Raw genomic sequence first — 23,064 nt, forward strand, 5'->3', positions numbered from 1 at the left:
GAACCTTGACTTTGCAACCACTTTTAACATAGTCACCTCCAACCCTTATCACCCTCCTCCAAATGATCTCCTTCTTGGTGGAACTGCCATTGACTCTGACATATAAAAGTGTTGGCTGCCCTTTTCCAGCAATGTTTGCTGTACATAGCTCTGCACCAACTTTGGGAGTTCTACAAGAATTCCTCATGTAGAATGCCTACTTCTTCTATCGTGAGACCCACCACCGTGTTTATAATAGCTCATCTACTCCTGAAAGCCTGGTCCATGTCTTTGCCACCTCGAGACTCCCATTATCCTGATGCTTTCCTGTTTGCCAACCCTCCAACTTCCATAAATTCCAGTTCATCCAAAACTCTGCCATGCATCCTGATGCACACCAAGTTCCACTCCGGGTGCTCCGGTTTCCTCCTACAGTCCAAAAATGTGCAGGATAGGTGAGTTGGCCATGCTAAATTGCCTGTAGTGTTAGGTGAAGGGGTAAGTGTAGGGGAATAGGGATGGGTGGGTCGCTTTTCAGAAGGTCGGCATGGACTGGTTGGGCCGAAGGGCCTGTTTCCACACTGTAAGTAATCTAATCTAAACAAGTATGGTACTACAGTCACAGGCTTCATTAGTAAGTGTGTAAAAGATTGGATGCTGAAGAAGTTAATCCAAATGTTCCTCAACGGGAAACTATGGATGAACCAGGAGATCCACTCCTTACTGAAGTCCAAGACTGAGGCATTCAGTTCATCCCACCCTGACCAGTACAGGAAATCCAGATATGACCTTCGTAAGGCCATTAGAGACACTAAGAAGTAATGCCAAATTAAGCTTGAGACCCAGACTGACTACACTACAAAGCAAAGTTAAACAGAATCACGGGCAACAGTAAATCCCCACCTGACAAGCTCAATGCATTCTACGCTCACTTTGAGTGAAGTGAAATGATGTCACCTCCCCCAACAGCCTCAGATGCACCTGTACCCATGGTTACCGAGGAAGATGTCAGATCAGCCTTATTGAGAGTGAACCCAGAGAAAGTGACTGGCCTGGATGGAGTCCTGGCCATGCAGTCAGATCCTGTGCAGACTGGCTGGCAGGAATATTTGCAAACATCTTTAAATTCCCTTTATTACGATCTGAAGTCCCCAGTTGGTTCTAGAAGACTACCATCATACCGTTACCAAAGCAAAGTCATGAGGCATGCCTCAATGACTACCGCCTGGTGGCTCTGACCTTCATCATTATGAAGTGCTTCAAGTGTCATGGCTAACATCAACTCCAGCCTACCAAATTGCCTTGATCCTTTGTAATTCACCCACACGTACAATACACCATCTCCCTGGCCCTATACTCATCCCTGGAACATCTGGATACCAAGGATACCTACATCAGATTTCTACTTATTGACTACAGTTCTGAGTTCAACTCCATAATACCAAACAAACTCATCTCTAAACTCTGAGACCTAGGTCTCGGCTCCCCCTCTATAACTTGATCCTGAACCTCCTGACCTGTAGACTGCAATCAGTAAGAATAGGCGACAGTACCTCCTCCACCATAATCCTCAGCACCAGTGCCCCACAAGGCTCTGTATCCAGCCCCTTACTATACTCCTTATCCATTCAGGACTGTGTGACCAAGTTCCACCCCAACTCCATTTACAAGTTTGCTGATGACACCACCATTGTAAGTTGGATCTCAAACAATGAGACAGAGGACAGGAAAGAGATAGAGTGCTTAGCAGCATGGTATAAAGACAGCAACCTCTCCATCAACATCAGCAAAATGAACGAGCTGGTCATTGACTTCAGGAAGCAGACTGAAGGGCACGCCCCTGTCTGCATTCATGGTGCTGATGGTCAAGAGATCAAGTTCCTTTGAGTGATGTGTCCTGGTCCACACATGTCAACTTGACGGTCAAGAAACATCTCTGCTTCTTCTGGAGGCCCATGTCCTCAAATACCCTTACCTATTTTTATAGCTGCAGTGGATGCACTGGTAGCAATCTTCCAAGAATATTTAGATTCTAGAAATGTCTCAGAGGGTTGGCAAACTGCCAATGTAACACCATGTAACAGGGGTGGCACCATGGCTCAGTAGTTAACACTGCTGCCTTGCAGCGCCAGGATCCCAGGTTTGATTCCAGCCTCAGGAGACTCTCTGTGTGGGGTTTGCGCATTCTCCCCTTGACTGCATGAGTTTCCTTCGGGTGCTCCGGTTTCCTTCCACAATCCAAAGATGTGCAGGTCAGGTGACTTGGTCATGATAAATTGCCCATAGTGTTAGGTGCATTAGTTAGGAGTAAATATAGGGTAGGTGAATGGGTCTGGGTGGGTTACTCTTCAGAAGGTTGGTGTGGACTTGTTGGGCCGAAGGGCCTGTTTCCATACTGTAGTGAATCTAATCTAATTATTTAAATTTGGGAACAAAAAAAAGGTAACTATAGGCCACTTAGGTTAGCATCTATTATTGAGAAATGTTAGAGGCCAGTATAAAGGATGTAAAAGCAGAGTATTCAACAATACTGTACATAATTTGATCAAGCAGTCGGTATGGCTTCATTAAGGGGAAATCATACCTGACAAATTCATTAGGATTTTTTGAGGAGATAGCAAGTAGGAAGAATAAAGGAAAAAGCAGTGAGTGCAATATATTTGGAGTTCAAGAAGGTGTTTGATAAGATACCACATATTAGACTATTTAATAAGAGCCCATGGGGTAGGAGGCACTGTAATACATTAGTGTGGATAGAGGATTAGCTAATACAAGACAGCGGATTGGATAAGAGGGGTATTCTCAGGATGACAACTTGCAACTAGAGGTATGCCACAGGAATCAGTGCTGGGGTCAACACTGATGGGAAGACAAGTGGTGAGGATGACACAACTACAAAGGGAAATAGACAGGTTAAGCAAGTGGACAAACACTTGGCAGATGGAATATAATGTGAGGTTATGCACTTTGGCAGAATGAATACAGGAGCGGAATATTTTTTAAATTATGAAAGACTGTAGAAAGCTACATCATAACGTAATTTGGGAGTCCTCTTGCAAAATCAGAAAAAGCTAGCATATAGGTTCAGCAAGTGATAGGGAAGGCAAATGGAATGTTGGCCTTTATTTTAGAGGAAATGGAGTAGAGAAATAGGGAGGTCTTGCTAAAATAATATATGGCACCAATTAGACCATACTTGGATTACTGTGAACAGTTTGGTTTCCTGTCTGAGGGAAGGTGTAGATGGAAACAGTGCAGCGAACATTTACTAGGCTGATCCTAGGTATGGAGGAGAGGATGAGAACGTTGGGCCAAGACTCAGTGGAATTTAGAAGAATGAGACATGACCTTATTGAAACATAAAAGATTCACAGGGGACTTGACCGGGTGGATATGGAGAGGTGGTTTCCCTTTATGGGAAAGGCTAGGACGACAGGGCAGAGTCTCAGAGTAAAGGGTTGCTCATTATAGACAGAGATGAGGAGGAATGTCTTCTCTCAGAGGACAGTGAATCTGTTGAATTCTTTATCACTGAGGACTGTACAGACCGGGTTATTACGTACTTTCAAGCTTGTGTTAAACAGAAAGTTAATCCATAAGGGATTCATAGTTATGAGAAAATGACAGGAAAGTGGAGTTGAGGATTGAATGGTGGAACAGATTGAATGGCCTACTTCGGCTGCCACATTTTATGGTTTCTTACTGCATTAGCAAAAATCTGCTAACTTTCCAAAAATCCAGGATTCAATTTAAAGCAACCGTAGTGTTAATGACTTGGATATTTTACAGATCACAGTATCGTGGACTTATATGTGTGGGAAGATTCTTGCCTCTGAGTCAGAAGATTGCGATGTAGAGCCCCATTGTAGAAACTCAAATACATATAAGGTGTATCGACATTTCAGTACTGCACTGACTGAGGGCTACACCATTGAAGGTTTCTCTTTGAGATCATGGTCCTGCCTTCTCTCTTCAGTGGTTGTAAACTATCCCAATAGACTATTTGACAAAAAGTAGAGAATTCTTCCCTGTGCACTGATACGTATTTATTATGGCACCAATCTCACTAAAACAAATTATCAGATCATTTTATCACATTACTGCTTGTGGAACTTTGTGACTGTGTTTCTCTACAATAACTGTAGTGCACTGGTTATAAAGTGTTTTCTGTTGTCCTGAGATCTACAGATAATGATGATAAAATTCTCCAAAATATTCCCTGCAAGGTCTGTAAAGTAGACAGTTTATTTCCTGGAACTTGGAGATTGGCTGATTTTAATTAACTTATAATCAAAAGTGACAGTTTGAAACTTCAGTAAATGAAATAAGTAATTCAAACAGAAGTATAATTAGCATTGTATTTACTACAACCAACTGTATATTGATACGTGGATAATTCTCCTGTGTCTGAGTATGTTTTCATTGCTATTTATTGTAGGTATTTCCTATCACATGAACAGAAGATTCTCTTTGAGAACGTGGCTACATATTGTGACAAACAGACCAGTCTTATTCCAATGTCATTTGTTTTAGGTCTGTAACTAAAGCTTCAGACTACTATAAAATGATTAATGAATTCTAAAGTGTCACTAACAAGTTGCATTTATATAGAGCCAATAGCATAGCACTGTGTCTCCTGATATGATACACCAAGCTGCTCCATTTATCATCTATATCCTACCTCCCAGCATCAACATCTGCAGGATTCTCATCTTCAAATTTCATCACATTTGTACTCCATATTACAAGCAAATTCTTGCCATTCTTACAATCCTTCCATTCTCTGACACTGAAATATGACTTATTTCCTATTTCTTTTGTTCAAGCACTAGATTTGGCTGTTAAATAATTTCCTTCTGAAATTCTCATTTCAAAACTAATTTGGCATGTCTTCCCACTGCCCTAAAGACCTCCTGTATACAGATCCCTTTAACTCATGCCCTTGGTCTCCTCAATGAATTTCTTTACTTCCGATCCACATTTTCCACTTCCAGAGAGAACCGAAATGATCATGTAGGTGAAGAGCAAAATATAAATGCATGTTGTTGGTGTTTATATTTTGAACATAAAAGTAATGACAGTAATTTCCATGTCTGAGATGTTCGTGGATTGATGTGAGTCTATGTGGTGTACAGACACCCACAGTGTGGTTAAGAAGGGAGTTCCAGGATTTTGACACAGTGAAAGAATAATGATATAATTCCAAGTCAGGATGGAGTGAAGCCTGCAGGGGGAACTTGCGAGAGATTGTGTTTCCATGTATCTGTCACCCTTGTTCTTCAACTGGTGGAGGGTATGGTTTTGACAGGTGTTACTTACAGACCCTCGGTAAGTTAAGGAACATCTTGTAGATGGCACACAATATTGTCACTGTGTCAGACTATAGGAACAGGAAGAGGCCATTCAGCCCCTCAAGCCTGCCCCACCATTCAGTATGATCATGCCTGATTCGACATTCCTCACATCATCTTTCCTGCCCTGACCCCATAACCCTTGATTCTCCTACTGATTAAGAATCTGTCTATCTCATCCTCAAATATAAGCAAGGACTCTGCCCCAACAGCTCTCTGTGGCGAGGAGTTCCAAAGACTCACAAGCCTCTGAGAGAAGATATTCGTCCTCACCTTAGTCTTAAATTGGTGCGCCTTTATTCTGAGATTATGTGCACTGGTCGTAGACTCTTCCATAACGGGAAACATCCTCTCTGTATTTACTCTGTTAAGCCCTTTAAGAATCCTCTACATTTCAATGAGACTACCTCTCATTCTTCTAAACTTCAGTGAGTAGAGTCCCAATCTATTTGGTCATAAAGCAATCCCTCCTTCTGAATTTGTGGTGTTAGAGACAGAGAATGGTGTTAGTATTACATGAGATGCCAATCAAGCAGAATTGATGATGTCAAGTTTCTTGAGGATTTTTAGACCTGTACATATCTAGGCAAGTGGAGACTATTCCATTACACTCCTGACTTATGCCTTATAGAGAGTGGACAGGCTTTCGTGAGTCAGAGTGGAAGTTACTTATTACAGAATTCAGAACCTCTGACGTGTGGTTGAAGCCACAGTATTTATATAGCTGCTCCAGGTTAGTTTCTAGTCAATGGATGTTAATTCTATGTGGGAATTCTCCCCCGGAGAGCTAATGAGAAGGAAGAGATCAATGGGTGACATCCTTTGCTCTCCAGGATTAAAGCTGTTGAGATGTTCTTTAATGGCCGCTAAAAGGCTTGAACTCATAGAATCCTGGAAGATAGGAACAGAATAGACCATTCATCCCGTAAAGCCTGCCCCGCCATTCAATATGCTTATGGCTGATCATCCAACTCAATACCCTAATCATCCAACTCAATACCTTAATCATCCAACTCAATACCCTAATCCTGCCCTCCCTCCATATCCCTTGATCCATTTAGATACAAGAGCTATCACTATCTTTTTCTTGAAAACACATGTTTTGGCCTCAATCACCTCTCTCTGTGGTAGTGAATTACACAGACTCGCCACTCTCTGGGTGAAGACATTTCTCTTCACCTCAGCCTTAAACTGGTTGCCCTTTATCCTTAAACTCCCCCACCATCGGAAATATTGTTTCTGCATCTACACTGTCTAGTGCAGTAAGGATTCTTTAGGACAGCCCCCTCATTCTTCTGAATTCCAGTTAATATAATCCTAACCGACTCAACCTCTCCTCATACATCCACCCTATGAAGCAATTTGGTAAACTTTAACTGCACTTCCTCTATAGCAAGAACATCCTTTCTTAGTAAAGGAGACCAAAACTGTGCACAACATTCCCGGTGTGGCCTCACCAATGCCCTGTACAATTAGAACAATGCATCCTTGTTTCAGTACATGAACCCTCTCGCTATGAAGGCCAATATGCATATTGCCTTCCTTAGTGCCTACTTCACCTGCACATTTACTTTCAGCGACTGGTGCACAAGGACACCCAGGATTCATTGAACATTCCCCTCTCTCAATTTACACCCATGCAAATAATAATCAGTGTTTCTATTTTTACTACCAAAGTGGAATACCTCACATTTATTTACATTTTACATATTATATCTGCCATGCATTTGTCCACTCATTCAGCCTGTCCAAATCTCTGCATCCTCCTCATGGTACACCCTTACACTAAGCTTTGTGTCACCTGTAAATATTGAGATATTACATTGAGTTCCCTCACCTAAATCATTAACACATACGGTGAATAGCTGGGGTCTTAGTACCATTCCCTCCCCCCATTTGTGGATCCTTCCAGAACGTGCCATCTCTTCAATCACCTGCATCCCCAGTAGGTGAGAAAATTGTGTAGAGTTTGCAATAGGAGGTCATGGCAATCTGCCTGCTGAGCTAGGGACACCCTATTAATTGCCAAATCTGAGCCGATCAGGAGCACGGATAGCAGCGAAGTGGGCACCTCTGAAAGCTAACCATTATAATCGTCCTGCCTGATCTCTCTCCCAGCAAGTCCCCCACCTGCCCCTCGCAGGTAAAGGACTTACTTTCTTACCACTGGATTTCCCAAGGAACTGTCTTTGATTAACTGGTAGCTTCTTGTGATCCAGGTCACCAATGTCAAGGCCTGTGATAAAGTGAGATGCTCATCTCAATTACCTGCCAGCTGTTAATGAGCTGACCGGTGGGAAACCCAGTGAGTTATCTTGCTGGTGGGGGTAGCACATAATTGCCATCTAACATGCTTGCCCCACGTGTAAAAGATTTGGCTTAAATCATGCCCCATTTGTCAGAATAAAGCACTAAGGAGGCACTGGAAAATGCTGAAAATAAGCATCAGACTAGTTAGCCTATTGCTTCACCTACAGAACTTTTCTTATTTAACAAGGAGAAAACAACTACAGGTACACAATACTTTATCCGAAATCCTTGGGACCAGTTGTTTTTCAGATTTTGAAATAAAAAAATTTATTTCAGACCCACGTGTGACTAATACAAGCGCTGAGACACAATTGATGCCTCCCAGTGTTGTGCCGTGGGTCGAGTGGGTGTGGAATTAGGTCACCTGTTTGCACGCCAAACAACCTTGTTCTACAGAAAAATACTTTACAACCTTGTTCTACAGAAAAAGTATTGTGTACCTGTACTTAATCCCTATGATGCAAAGCACTTTCCGTGATCTGCATTGTTACTTTGAAAAAAAAATCCATGGACTCTGAAGAATCCTTCCTGCCAAAAATGGACATGTCTAAACATGGAATATGCCCAGGTGACATGGGCAATCAGACATCAGGCATAGCCAACGATGCCCACATCCCATTGAATAAATAAAAACAAAGACAACTTGTGAAGACTGGACATTATTTGCCAATTAATTGATTGGTGTTCAGTAAGTCCAGCCACTAATCAATTCAGTTGTTTCTCAGAATGCATGATTGAGGAAGAATATCTTCAGCCAGAGGAAGTGAACCTGTGGAACCCATTGCTGCAGAGGGCTGTGGAGGGAGGCCAAGTCATTGAGTGTATTTAAGAGAGAGATAGATAGGTTCTTGGTTAGCAAGGGGATCAAAGATCTGGGGAGAAGGCAGGACAATGGGGTTGAGAAACCATACCAGCTGTGATTGAATGGTGGAACAGACTCGATGGGCCAAATGGCCGAATTCTGCTCCTTTATCTTATCATTTTATTATCTATCCATTGGAAGAACAATTCAATTGCAGCTCATTTGAGATTTTTCTAGTTAATCTTTTGATTAAAAAATGGCATACAAGGGAGGAAAAATGCAAAAGTACATTAAAGGTCCAAACTCCTGACAGGAGCCATGTGCCACGTGGAAATCAGCAGCTTCAGGGAAAATGGAAGGGAGAGGGAGAGCGAGAGCGAGATGGAGATTCCCACCTACAGGGGTCACCTTTTAATATATGGCTGTTCTTAGGGCTACAGGCATAGAACAATTTGAAGGTACCCCTATCTGAACTGTAAAAACTTGAATACTATGCAAGAAAATGAAGAGGGAAAAACAAGAGTAAAATAACAAATTCATGGCAATTTGCACCATATCCGTGTAGTTTATTGTAATACTAATTGACGAATAGTGTGATGTCAGTCAGACAAAAAATTGCATCCACTGTAAACAACTGAAGTGTAATAGTAGGTAAAAACAATGACTGCAGATGCTGGAAACCAGATTCTGGATTAGTGGTGCTGGAAGAGCACAGCAGTTCAGGCAGCATCCAAGTAGCTTTGAAATCGACGTTTCGGGCAAAAGTCCTTCATCAGGCATTTATTCCTGATGAAGGGCTTTTGCCCGAAACGTCGATTTCGAAGCTACTTGGATGCTGCCTGAACTGCTGTGCTCTTCCAGCACCACTAATCCAGAATGAAGTGTAAAAGTGCCTGACCAATGCGTCATTGCATCACCCTCACAGTCTGATACTGCATGTGCACTAATGATACCCTGTGACTCTTAACCTTCCCCGGTAGGTTTTTATGTAACGCTGATTGTTAACCGCTGGTGGAACCAATACACTAATATCCCACTCCCGGATCAGCTGATGTGTGTGGTGTCCAGTAATGTTCATGGTGTCGATGAAAGGGGCCGGATGCTGAGGAGAACGCTGATTCGATATGCCAATCTCTCTGCAGTGCTCATTCTCCACTCCATCAGCACAAGGGTCCGAAAGAGATTCCCTTCGTTAGAACATGTAGTTGAAGCAGGTAATGTGACCCATGTTATCGATCGACATACATGCGAATATTTTATCAGAGGATACACCAGGACAGAATGTCAGGACAAAGCATACTTCCTTGACTGCATTAGTGACATTAGTACAACCATATGGCTTGACAGCTGAGGCTTCTAAGTTCCATCGGGTTAACAGACTTGTGCAACCATCAGCATCACAGTCAGCAAGACACTCATGCACAGGGGGCATCACAGCTGAAGCATCTGTGTCCACCTTCAAATGCTCATGTGGCAGGCCGCTGGACAACTTTCAGGAGCATTCACTTGGCTGAATCCCTCTCCCATGCTAACTGTTGTGTCCCTAAGTCTGCACTGAGGAACTAGTTTAGCATTGACCAGATAGCAACCATCACTGAGCCACTGAGATAACCTCTCTCACAGAGAAATAATCATAGTTCAGTAAATGAGAAACCAAATATGAGCTGCAGCCATAATATTGTAGAGTATCCCCTCCACCTATTCTCAAACATTTGACCATTTTGTTGGTCTTTTCAAGCTCCACAAGAATGTAATAAAAATATTTCACTGCAGAGTATTGGAGAGCAATAGTACAAAGGTATTAGTTTATCTGGAGAGATACTTTCACTGAAAATATGAACAAGGATGCAGGAAAGCTTAAACATGCCCAAAAACAGAAGTCATGCAATAGATGGTCATATTACATTGTTTTATTATTTGGACAAAAAGGATATTAGAAAACAGTTGTGCCAGAGACAGGGTGCAAATATCTCAGTTGCTGTAGCATCTGAGGGACACTAAGTACAACAAGACAACTGTGAGGTGTTCACCCAATATCGACTAATTGGAAATGGGTGGAAAATTCTGCAGATTCTCTTATGGGTTTGAGCTCCCTCCTGTTGATCTTCCTGCATTTATTGTACAAGATGATCCAACACTCCCAAATGCAGGAAATAGCAAATCGACTCTGTGACTTCAACTAATCAATCATTATGTCTGTTTGTGGGTTCTGTCTGCAGGTTTTATGACCAATGAAGAACTGAAGAAATTTGAAAGCCTCTATTCTGATTTTAACAAGTACTGGATTCCATGTGTGTGGTTTACAAACCTGGCAGCCCAGGCAAGGAGAGAGGGCAGAATCCAAGATGATGTCGCTTTAAGACTGTTGATGGATGTAAGCCTGATACCTTAGTCCCTCAGTGAGAAACTATTAAAGAGTGTGCAGAACAATAGTAAAGTGCAAATGGTTCTAATGCAGTAGCACATATAATACAGAATTCTTATTTGGAACTCTTAATGCAATGGGACCTGAAGGGTTTTAGGTAACCATTACTTCAATTAATCAGGTATGAAAGCCTTTTGCCTGCTTAATAGGCTCAACAGACTTCAACTAACCAGTGCAGTGTATTGCAAGAGAAGATCAGCTATGATCTTATTGAATAGTGGAGCAGGTTCAGCGAGCTCGATGGCCTACTCTTGCTCACATTTTTTATGCTTTTATACTGACAAATTACATCAATACTGAAAGCATCCACAAAAATATTCATTAAAATCTTCCCTATAATCCTTCTGTGATGTAATATGTTATTCTTTAATGTGGCAGTAGAATTTTAAAGCAGCAATCTAGTCATGCATTTCCGTATCTATTTGCCTTGTGCTGCCCTTCCTCTTTCTTCCTTAAAGAAACCACTGGCGCTCAATGGGACTTACAATTAATGCTGAAATGCTGGCTTGTGTTTCCCATCCCCCATCCTGCAACTCATGAGCATTGTGCCAGGAAACTAAAGCTATCTGAATGAGCTGAGCCCACATGGGTAGGTAAGGTCAGCTGTTCTCTGCACAGCCACAGAGTGGCAGGACTGCATTACTGGCAAGGATGTGTTAAAGTCAACAAGGTAAAAACAATGACTGCAGATGCTGAAAACCAAATATTGGATTAGTGGTTCTGGAAGAGCACAGCAGTTCAGGCAGCATCCAACGAGCAGCGAAATCGATGTTTCGGGCAAAAGCCCTTCATCAGGAATAACCGCTAGTCATGATTTGGAGCTGCCAGTGTTGGACTGGAGTGTACAAAGTTAAAAAAACCACACAACACCAGGTTATAGTCCAACAGGTTTAATTGGATGTACTAGCTTTTAGAATGCTGCACAACCACCTGAAGGAACAGCGGTCCAAAAGTTAATACTTCCAATTAAACCTGTTGGACTATAACCTGGTGCTGCGTGATTTTTAACTTAAAGTGCTAGATCATAGATGTCACTGCACAGATGTGGTTGCATGAAACAAATATGAATTTCAAGCTGCCTCACAAACTCTAATGGCCCACATTATTATTTATATTGTATATATCAGTTAACAAAAATATTTCCCTTTCTCATTTGCAGGAATTGAACCGACACCGGGCAAAATGCAGCCTGTTATTTCACTATGACTGGATCAGTATCCCCTTAGTGTACACTCAGGTCAGAATTTCATTGAACTCCAATTCCTGATCCATTGACTCTCGAAAAGATTACCTTTATCTATTCACATAATGAAGATGCCCCCTTCAGTCTTTGATCTCAGCTGGACCAGCAGTCTCAATACTAGGATTAGCCTGAGGATTTAAGGTTAAGCAGAAAAACTGAGACTGTGCTGGTCCAATTTGCTGGATTACCAGAGCAAAACACTCTTGTTGGGTGGGTCTGTGTGTCAGGACATTCTGAATTTGATGAAGCAGTTTTGTGCTTTCAGTCAATTTTCATTCCATGCTGTACCATTTGACTTGCACCAGATAAAAATTCACCCCCAAAAATTCCCTGAATGTAGGCATTTGACACAGAAATGGAACAGGAAATATCCTTTCAGAAGTATTTACACAGTCTACATTCCATGATTGATAACTGCTGCTTCTGTCTTGCCTCTCCACAGGTGGTTACTATTGCAGTCTACTCCTTCTTTGCCTTCTGTCTGATTGGACGTCAGTTTCTTGAACCAAGGCCAGGTTATGAAGAAGATAACATAGACTTTTATATTCCTATCTTCACTCTACTGCAATTCTTCTTCTATGCGGGTTGGCTTAAGGTCAGGACTTTGCTCTCAATTGAATACATTGTGTTTAACAGGCCAGATCATACAGAATCTGGATGGTATTTTTACATGCACAAATATGGTGCAGAGTTGCATTCTTGGACCCTCCTACTGTTATTCTTATGTTGCTCCATTAGAAATATTAGTTACACGACTGGGACAAGTGTGTTTATAAATGTCAACAATCCCTTCTGATTACCTTTAACTAGCTTTCCCAAAGTCTGACTGACTATGCAGAAAGATAATCTATCCAGCATAAAGTTGAACCTAGTAGCTCACCACTGGGTAAGGCTGAAGTCACCCAGCTTTGCTCCCACCGGAGATTCTGGTTGAGATTGAATTTGTATGCAAAGCTCTGTGTCCCTACATCCAAGCCATCAGCATAACTTTCAAATCTCACCTCAAAATCCTCAGTTTTGTTACATTTCCAGCTTGCTAACATAATTTATGCATTTGTTAATTTACACCATGAATGTAATTTCCTGACTTCCTCTTAGGTAAACCTGTACTCGTCCAAAATTTGTCTCCTACATTTTAACCTGCAAGTCTTGCAAGACCTTCTGAATTCCACTTTAAGAAATTCCAACTCATCAATTCTTCTTCTACCTGGACTCAATGCTATTAAATATTCAATTGATTCTGAAATGAACCTTGCCAGTATCCATTTGTTAGTCTTGTCTTGGTGCATCAATTTTAAAATCCTCAAAACTTCAAATCTCTGCACAGACCTGGCTTTTGTCTGCCTCTGCAATCTCTTCCACCTTTCCTCATTGAACTACCATGTATATCCCCTCTCTTTGCTTCACATTATACAGTGACTACATTTCAGAAATACTTCATTAGCTATGATATACTTTTGAGGCATCTGAGATTATGCAAGGCAGTGTGTAAATGCATGTCTTTCTCAACAGTAGGGGAAAGACATCAGCCATTTTGTCACACATTCTGGAACTCCCTGTAAGTCACTTGGCCCTTCAATATTTCTTGTCACCTTTAAGTGCTTTCTTAAAGCCATTCTCTGTTTGCAGTCACCTTCCCTAACCTCCCTCTTCTAATCTTGCTCAGGTTTAAGCCCAACTACAAAGCAATTTAACATACAGGTAGTTCTTCTATAGCAAATTGTGTTCTTGTGCAACCCCACACTATATAAAAATTGCACAGGAAAAATAGCACAAGTATTAGCAATGCAATCGCATTATAGCTAACACATTTGAAAAGTTTGCGCTTTAGAAACAACATCCCCTATTTGTCAATTGCGTTACATTTAGCGGAATGACCTGCACTTCGCTGCAACAGCATGTAACTATTAGTTTTGTACTACAGTACATCAGCACACAGGGAGATAGGCAGTTAGTAAAAACAGAACAAAGGATAAATTAGCAAAGCAACGAAGATGATTTCATATCCCTTTTCTCTCAGCCAGGTAGCTGAACAGATCATTAATCCATTTGGAGAGGATGATGATGATTTTGAAACAAACAAGCTGATTGACCGCAATCTTCAGGTACATTAACATCATGATGTTGAACCATTAACTACTGTATTGCAAATAAGGCAAGTGATTTCTTTGTAACTTACTTGGACTTAACTCCTCTAGTCCCATGTGGGACAATGGTCAACAAGATTTTGTCACCAGCCCTGAGCCATTGCAATTCCTTTCACTCCTGGCCATGTAGTGACCTGCATTTTGGAGGTCTCCCTCAATTTACTGTATTCTTTGGCTGGGTCCTATTTTCTTTTCCCACCTGGTGGTGTCCATTCAACTATCATTAAGGCAGGACATGTATTCTGACTCCCGGACATACACATACTCAATCAAATCTGTCTATGCTCTGAAGGTGCCTCTGCCCATTCCTGTTTACCACTTCTTCACTTGTCTCTCAAGTGCTGCCCAGGATCTTATTAGGCAACAGTGTGTGGAAAACCCAACTTGCATGACACCTTTGCTGTTCTCTTCCACATCTCACTGGTATAGATTGCAGTTGGTACTGGGATGGATGTGGAGAGACACAGTTTCGTGGCCATGTTGACAGTTTTGGATTACGTCACTATGTGGAGTTCCTGGAAGACAGATGCTGCTTTACCAATTCTTGTTTGGACGTCAACCTCTACATCACTTTCCCAGGAGACACTGCTTCCTAGGTACAGGAAGCAATCAACATGCTCAATGTTCTTTGCTTAGGCTACTGAATATTAGGCAAAAATGAGAAAATGATGAGAAGCACTGGAGAATGGATGAAGCCACAACGATGAGCTACATGAGAGAGAGATATAAACATGAATGGATAGAATGAAAAGGGTGGGGTGTGGAGGGATGGTCACAAGAAGCAACAAATCATAATGGCTCCAAGATGGTATACCAGATCATATGGGAATTGGCTGGGGCAAGAAGCAACATATTTATCGTAATCAAAGCCAAAGACAACAGGAAGCTATTAAAGGGCGAGAAGTAGGAGGTGACTAGTTGGAACTCTTTCAGGGGAGGCGTAGCCAACCTAATCGCAGCTCTAGTTAGGTTCGATGACACCAATCACACGTCAGCAGCTGAACATTAACCTGGGAGCAGTTACCAGGCAGGGCCTGATTCCACCCAGACACACCCCCATATCTTATTCCTGTAACCACACATTTGCAAAGGCTAATCCACTTAGCGTCCAGGGGTGTGCAGGCTATGGGACAATTTAACATGGCAATCCACCTAACCTGCACATCTTTGCTCTGTGGGACGAAACCAGAGCACCCAGAGGAAACCCATGCAGACATGGGGAGAACAAACAAATTCTGCACAGACAGCTACACGAAGGTGGAATCAAACCTGGGTCCCTGGTACTGTGAGAGCATGCTAACCACTGAGCCATCATGCCACCCAATGATACCAGAGATATCAACATACCAACATTGAGATACCAACAGAGCAATTGAGACATGCCAAGAAGAATGTCTTAACTGAGGTGACAGATCCAGTAAATAAAATCTGTCAAAAATGCTTAAAATTACAGAGGATACTTTGCTTAGTTTAATTTTATTTTATTGTTTTAATTTAATCAGCAGTTTAATTTCGATTGCCAGTTTTTTGTCTTTCTCAATTCACCTGAGAAAAGGTGGTTGTGCAGTGGATATAGTACTGTTTACAGTTTGAATTAAAATGCTAGCAACTCATATGTTACAATTACCTGGAAGACAAGATTGTTATATTAGGAGTTAATTACAGTCAAAACTTACTGAAGAAGATCAAAGAGATTTGATGTTAAACAAACAGGCAAGAATCAGTGATTTCATGTTGTATTACTACCTAATAATAATAAAAAAGGTACAAATCACAACACCAGGTCATAGTCCAACAGGTTTATTTGGAAGCACTAGCTTTTACAGTGCAGCTCCTTCATCAGGTAGCAGGACCATAAGACAGAATTTATAGGAAACGATTAGTGTCATGCAAGTAACATGTTATATTTAACAAACCTTGATTGTTGTTAAGTCTTTCACGTTTTAGAATGGGTTAGAACCCACCTGTTCTTCAGAACCTATTCCAAGAGATTAAAGACTTAACCACAATCAAGGTTTGTTAAATATAACATGTTACTTGCATGACACTGTATTGTTTGCTATAAATTCTGTGTCTTATGGTGCTACTCCACAACCACCAGATGAAGGAGCAACGCTCAGAAAGCTAGTGCTTCCAAATAAACCTCTTGGACTATAACTTGGATAGTGTGTAATTTGTAATTTTGGCCATCCCAGTCCAACACTGGCTCCTCCACCTCATAATGTGTGAATTAAAAAGAGTTCCATGTAGAATTTGTCTTGCTTATGACACGGTTCTTCACAAAATGGCTTCTATGCAGCATTGTTACCTTTTTAAAGGAAAATAGATTGCAGGCAGCAGAGTCATACATTATATTTTAGCACTCAGCACAAAACCGACCACAATTCAGTGCTGCAGAATGGTATAATGGTTACACATCATGTTCAGAATAAAACAGAAGGGGCTCTTCTGTTGTTAGAATAACAGACATGTTTATCAAGAAATTGAAGGAGCATTTTATGTTATGAAGTGGAGGTGCTGGTGTTGTACTGGGGTGGACAAGGTCAGATGTCACATGACACTAGGTTACAGTTCAACAGATTTATTTGAAATCAAGTTTTTGGAGCTCTGCACCTAGATCTACATTAAAACTGTCTGATGGTGACTTTACAAAGAAATATTCTGTGTTGATTGTCTTTACGTTGAGTATAAAATCACATATTTGAATGCACATACACAACATTGTGCATTCAAAACGGTGTCTCCATGTAGGTTTCCTTTCTCTCTGTGGATGACATGTATCAGAATCTTCCACCCATGGAAAAAGATAAGTACTGGAATGAATCCACAGCTCAACCTCCTTACACCATCGCTACCGCCAACGAGACCCACAAACCATCATTTTTAGGATCAACCTTTGACATGCGGTCAGTAAAATTCTATTTCACATTTTCATGGGAGCAATCCACAACCATATATTCGTGGGAATAAAGACAGAAAACTAGTAATAGCAATTATAAATTAAGAGAACTGGAAGGACAAGTTTTGAAGCTAATTAGCTCAGACTCCCAAACTGAATAGCAGCATCAACTCAGGCTAAGTGACAGCTTTTTAATTGTTGGTTTGTTAAAATCAAAATATTTTAACTTTGTTGTTGTATGTCATCTAGAGGTTTATGTTCATTTTATGATGTATAATTGATTGACAGCATCTCTCCACACCTAAATTAGGACATCCAGAGGCACTTCACTGATACACGTCTATGTTAGTATAATGCATGCACAGGAATTCAGACAAGAAAGTATAAGCAACAGATTCTTTGGTCAGTCATGTACTGAAAGAGAATATCTACCATTACCCGGCCTCAGGCTACCCATAGAGTTTGATCATTCTTGAAGTTCACTAAGCTTTGCTTTGTCAATAAATACAGCAGCCAATTTGAATTATGGGTCATCTCCCCTTACATCCACATACTTATACCCAAGTTTTCTAATTCAAATACTGGTGCTACCAATTTGAAAAAAAACTGACATACTCAAATCCAACACTACATATAAATCTTTCAAACAAGAAATTCATTAAGAATCCTTATTCTTAACTGCAGGCCAATTTCTGTATCTGGCAAGAGATGAAGCCCAGAACATTTTAACACCCTGAACTTTTATAAATCCATCACCAATTTTCCAGTCAGGTTACTGTTCTCAATCAGCTTTGAAGGGCAGGTGAATGGCTGGAATGCCCAGTTTTTCAGTATAGGAGCACCACTGCTCCATCTTTGCCCATGAGGAAAGGGGGATCGTTTTAAAACCTACTTTTTTTTGGGTCACTCACTTCTGGCCCTGATCTAGTCTGCTAGTAGGTTGGTGTAGCAGGAAATTCAATACAACCTCTTGGGTCCATTAAGCTTTACTTAGTTACAGCCAGATGATATATTATTAAGGAAGCCACCAGTTCTGGAATGAATTTTCTGGAAGGAAAGCAGATTAAAAGCCCAAACTGGTCACCTAGCAGAGAGAGTAATAAACTGAGTTATGCAATTCTTAGTTTCTGGAGTCACTCCCTAATAGACTAGTGATTTGACCACACACTTGAGCCAACTTGGTACTCATTCCATGAGAATCACTGACTTACTTGTACTTTCTATTCGATAGATGGTGATCTGCATATACAATTCAGTCTCCTCTGTATTCAGCATAGTAAATGCAAATTCAGTGAAGCTTGTGAATGAACAAAGGTGTCAATCAAAAGTGACACTAACAGTGTACCACTCCAAAACAGTTCTGGTGAAGCTCAACAAAAGCTTCAGGAACAGCACCTTACCTTTTGATTCAATACATCCTTCCGAATTCAAACTGGAGTTTAATAATTTCAGATCAAAGGACTGCTCCTGGATAGCAGGATCTAGTAACAGTTTTTTAAAAATTTACAAATGTATTCATTTCTTTGCCTATTTACAAATCTTTGCACCCAGCATTGTTACATTCATCATTTAATTACTCTTGCTTCCACCCAATAAACACATGTTCACTTCAGCTTCCACTTCAAACCTGTAACATCTCTAAATTTTTCCAGTTCTGACAAGGTTTCTGTCACCATCTGCTCTCCAAGTCTCTTTGTTCAGCAACACTCCCTAGGACCTTACCATTAAGTGTATAAGTCCTGCTAAGATTTGCTTTCCCAAAATGCAGCACCTCGCATTTATCTGAATTAAACTCCATCTGCCACTTCTCAGCCCATTGACCCATCTGGTCCAGATCCTGTTGTAATCTGAGATAACCCTCTTCGCTGTTTATTACACGTCCAATTTTGGTGTCATCTGCAAACTTGCTAACTGTACCTCTTATGCTCGCATCCAAATCACTTATGTAAATCACAAAAAGTAAAGGGCCCAGCACCGATCCTTGTGGCACTCCACTGGTCACAGGCTTCCAGTCTGAAAAACAACCCTCCACTACCACCCTCTGTCTTCTACCTTTGAGTCAGTTCTGTATCCAAGTGGCTAGTTCGCCCTGTATTCTGAGAGATCTAACCTTGCTAATCAGTCTCCCATGGGGAACCTTGTCGAATGCCTTACTGATGTCCATATAGATCGCATCTACTGCTCTGCCCTCAGCAATCTTCTTTGTTACTTCATCAAAAAACTCAATCAAGTTTGTGAGACATGATTTCCCATGCACAAAGCCATGTTGACTGTCCCGAATCAGTGCCTTTCCAAATACATGTACTGATATACATTACAACTGCAAAAGCAGCTCTGAAAAATAAAAATCAATCTCTTTCTCATTATTGGGCTCTTGGCTAATTTATGAATCAAGTTGCAGCATGAAACATTATGATTCTCCACTGGCCACAGTTGTCAAAACCACAAGGGTTGATCATGACCAGAATGGAAATTAAGGCTGCTTTCTACCCAAATTAAACATTTGAAATAACTTTACTGCACATTGTAGTGAATTTATGCTGTATGTTTTCACTTTATCTTTCAGTGTGATTGATAGCCCCGTTCTCAACAGACAGGTCGAGCAAGACTCATTTAAGACACAGACTCCCTTGCTCAATCGCTTCCTCAATGTTGCTGCCTCACCAACTATTAGTCTCAAAAGCCTGAGGAGGAGCAATCAAGGAATAAATTTATTATGGAAGCACGCAGACAATTGCTCTCCCAACTTACAGTCCAATGAACTCTATTTAGTGAGTCCATCTGAAGAGGACTCCAGGAATGACAACCAAAACAATCCCAGTGAATCTTCTAGTACTGGTACTGTCACCTTGAAGGTTCCTCAGAATGTTTAAAAAAGGAAGACCTCTAACTACAATCAAAACCCAATAAAAATTAAAATGGTCTAATTGACATTTTCAAATAAAACACTTCAGTTGATAATTGCTTCAAAGAACTTGGCTTGGCAGAATCAAGTTGCCTTTAACAAATACATTCTGGCTGTTCCTAAACTTCAAATACGTTTGTCATTTGCATTCAATAGAAAGTAGTGAAGTGTAGCATTGCTGGTACACAAATGCCATACATAAAACCTTAAGAGTCTCCAACTAGCCCTTCTCCACTGATACAGGTTTCCCAGCCCACACTGGGCCAGCAGGGAACTACTCCACACAAAAATGCCACTGGAGGCTCTGCAGACCAATGGACTGCCTCTGTAAACCCCACCACCCAATGGGGCTCTCTTGTTAAAGAGCTTTCTCTGGGATGTTTGAAGGGAAAAAAGCAAATAAAGATGACAGTCTAGGCACAGGAGCCCAGCCGTTACCTATTCTACTACTCCCACCTTGGACTTTTAGTTGTTGCATGCAGAAAATATGAAACAAAATGGAAAATTTTGGATAAGATAAAAGTGACACGGGCATGTTCACTTGAAATTTATAGTTACATGTACAGCATGGAAACAGACCTTTCAGTCCAACCCTTCTATGCTGAGCAGATATCCCAACCCAATCTATCCCACCAAACCCTCCTTATTCATATACCCATCCAAATGTTGCAATTTAATCAACTTAAATGTTGCAATTGTACCAGCCTCCACTTCCTCTGGCAGCTCAATGCATACATGTACTGCCCTGTGAAAACATTACCCTGCAGGTCTCATCTTTCCCCTCACCCTAAACCGATGCCCTCTAGTTCTGGACCCTGGACACCAGGGAAAAGACTTTGCCTATTTGCCCTACCCATGTCCCTCAATTTTGTAAACCTCTATGAGGTCATTCCTCAGCCTCTGATGCTGCAGGGAAAACAGCCCTAGCCAGTTCAGCCTCTCCCTATAGCTCAAATCCCTTAACCCTGACCACATCTTTGTAAATTTTGAGCCCATGTTTCACAACATCTTTGATAGGAAGACCAAAAGTGCATGCAATACTCTAACTGTGGCCTAACCAATGTCTTGTACAGCCACAACAGGAGCTCCCAACTCTTGTACTCAATACTCTGACCAATAAAGGAAAGTATGCCAAACACCTTCTTCACTATCCTATCTACCTGCGACTCCACTTTCAAGGAGTTGTGAACCTGCACTCCAAGGTCTCTTTGTTCAGCAACACTCCCTAGGACCTTACTATTAAGTGTACAAGTTATGCTAGGATTTGCTTTCCCAAAATGCAGCATCTCGCATTTATTGGAATTAAACTCCATCTGCCACTTCTCAGCCCATTGACCCATCTGGTCAAGATTTGTTATAATCTGCGGTAACCATCTTTGCGGTCCACTACACTGCCAATTTTGGCATCACCTGTAAGTTAATCCTTGAAAAACACAAATGAGGGCTGGAAAATGCATTGCTGGAAAAGCACAGCAGGTCAGGCAGCATCCAAGGTGCAGGAGAATTGATGTTTTGGGCATAAGCCCTTCTTTAGGAATGAGGAGGATGTGCCAAGCAGGCTAAAATAAAAGATAGGAGGGGGGACTTGGGGAAGGGGTGTTGGCAATGCAATGGGTAGAAGGTTAAGGGGAGGGTGATAGGCCAGAGAGATTGGGAAGATTGTAGGTTAAGAAGGTGGCACTGAAATAAGGTTTTGGCGGGGAGGAAAGAAAGAGGGGAAAGAGGAAGCTGGAAAAATCTGCATTTAGCCCTTGTGGTTGGAGGGTCCCTAGGCAGAGGAGGCACTCCTCCAGATGTTGTGGCACCATGGTCTGACAATGGCAGCAGCCAAGGACCTGCATGCCCTTGGCAGAGTAGGAGGGGGAGTTAAGTGTTCAGCCAGAGCAGTTGGTTTGGTTGGTGCAGGTGTCCTGGAACGTTTCACAAGTAGGCAGCCTGTCTCCCCAATGGAGACAGGCCACATTGGGTGCAGTGGTGGGGTCTGTTTGGAGGTGGTGGAAATGGCAAAGAATGATATGATGTATCTGCAGGTTGGTGGGGTGGTAGGGGAGGACCAGTGGGGGTTCTGTCCTGGTGGCGATTGGAGGGGCAGGGTTCAAGGGTGGAGGAGCAGGAAGTGGAGGAGATGCAGTGGAGAGCATTGTCAACCACATCGGAGGGGAAATTGTGGTCTTTGAAGGAAGCCATCTGGTTGTTTGGTATTGGAATTGGCCCTCCTGGGAGATGCGGTGGAGTTGAAGGAATTGAGAATATGGGATGGTGTTTTTACAGGGGGCAGGATAGTCATTTCTGCCACCTCCAAGGAGGTATTTCCCTCCCCGATCAGCATGCTGGAAAGACTACTCCCTGTGTGACTCCAATGACCACACCCCCACCAACCCAACCTCCACTCCTGGCACCTTCCCCTGCAACTGCAAGAAATGCAAAATTTGCACCCACACCTTCCCCTCACTTCCCTCCAAGGGATCTTCCATAAAGTCACAAATCCACCTGCACCTCCACACCATTTACTGCATCCAATGTGGCCTTCTCTACATTGGGGAGACAGACCACCTACTTACAGAACAGAACACCTCTGGGACACCCACACCAACCAACCCAAGTGCCCTGTGGCTGAACACTAACTCCTCTGCCAAGGACATGCAGGTCCTTGGCCTCTGCCACCAGACCATGGCAACATTGAGGGAGAGCACCTCATCTGCCTAGGAACCCACCAACCCCAAGGATGAATGCAGATTTCTCCAGCTTCATTTCTCCTCCCCCACCTTCTCAGTCCCAACCCTTGGACTCAGCTCTGCCTTGACATGCAATCTCCCTGATTGCTGCCCCCCCCAGCCAGCCCCCTCTGGCCTATTACCCTCACCTTATCCTCCTACCTATTGCATTCCCAACACCCCTCCCCAAAGTCCCTCCCTCCCTTTTATCTTAGCCTGCTTGGCACACCCTTATTCCTGAAGGGCTTATGCCCAAAATGTTGATTCTCCTGCTCCTTTGATGCTGCAA

General features: G+C 42.0%; 1 protein-coding gene across 1 annotated transcript in view; it reads left to right on the forward strand.

Annotated features, from left to right (window-relative positions):
* Window positions 1-17,313, forward strand: part of best4 (bestrophin 4) — a 103,547-nt gene extending 86,234 nt beyond the window's left edge. The window contains exons 5-11 of the mRNA XM_072574444.1: window positions 4,418-4,512; window positions 9,423-9,656; window positions 10,662-10,816; window positions 12,027-12,104; window positions 12,553-12,705; window positions 14,135-14,215; window positions 17,009-17,313. Of these exons, the coding sequence (XP_072430545.1) occupies window positions 4,418-4,512; window positions 9,423-9,656; window positions 10,662-10,816; window positions 12,027-12,104; window positions 12,553-12,705; window positions 14,135-14,215; window positions 17,009-17,227 (1,015 nt within the window). The 3' untranslated portion in view covers window positions 17,228-17,313. The remainder of the gene's footprint in view (window positions 1-4,417; window positions 4,513-9,422; window positions 9,657-10,661; window positions 10,817-12,026; window positions 12,105-12,552; window positions 12,706-14,134; window positions 14,216-17,008) is intronic.
* Window positions 17,314-23,064: the final 5,751 nt, after the last annotated feature.

Source organism: Chiloscyllium punctatum, chromosome 7 (assembly GCF_047496795.1).
Source record: "Chiloscyllium punctatum isolate Juve2018m chromosome 7, sChiPun1.3, whole genome shotgun sequence".
NCBI classification, from domain to species: Eukaryota; Metazoa; Chordata; class Chondrichthyes; order Orectolobiformes; family Hemiscylliidae; genus Chiloscyllium; species Chiloscyllium punctatum.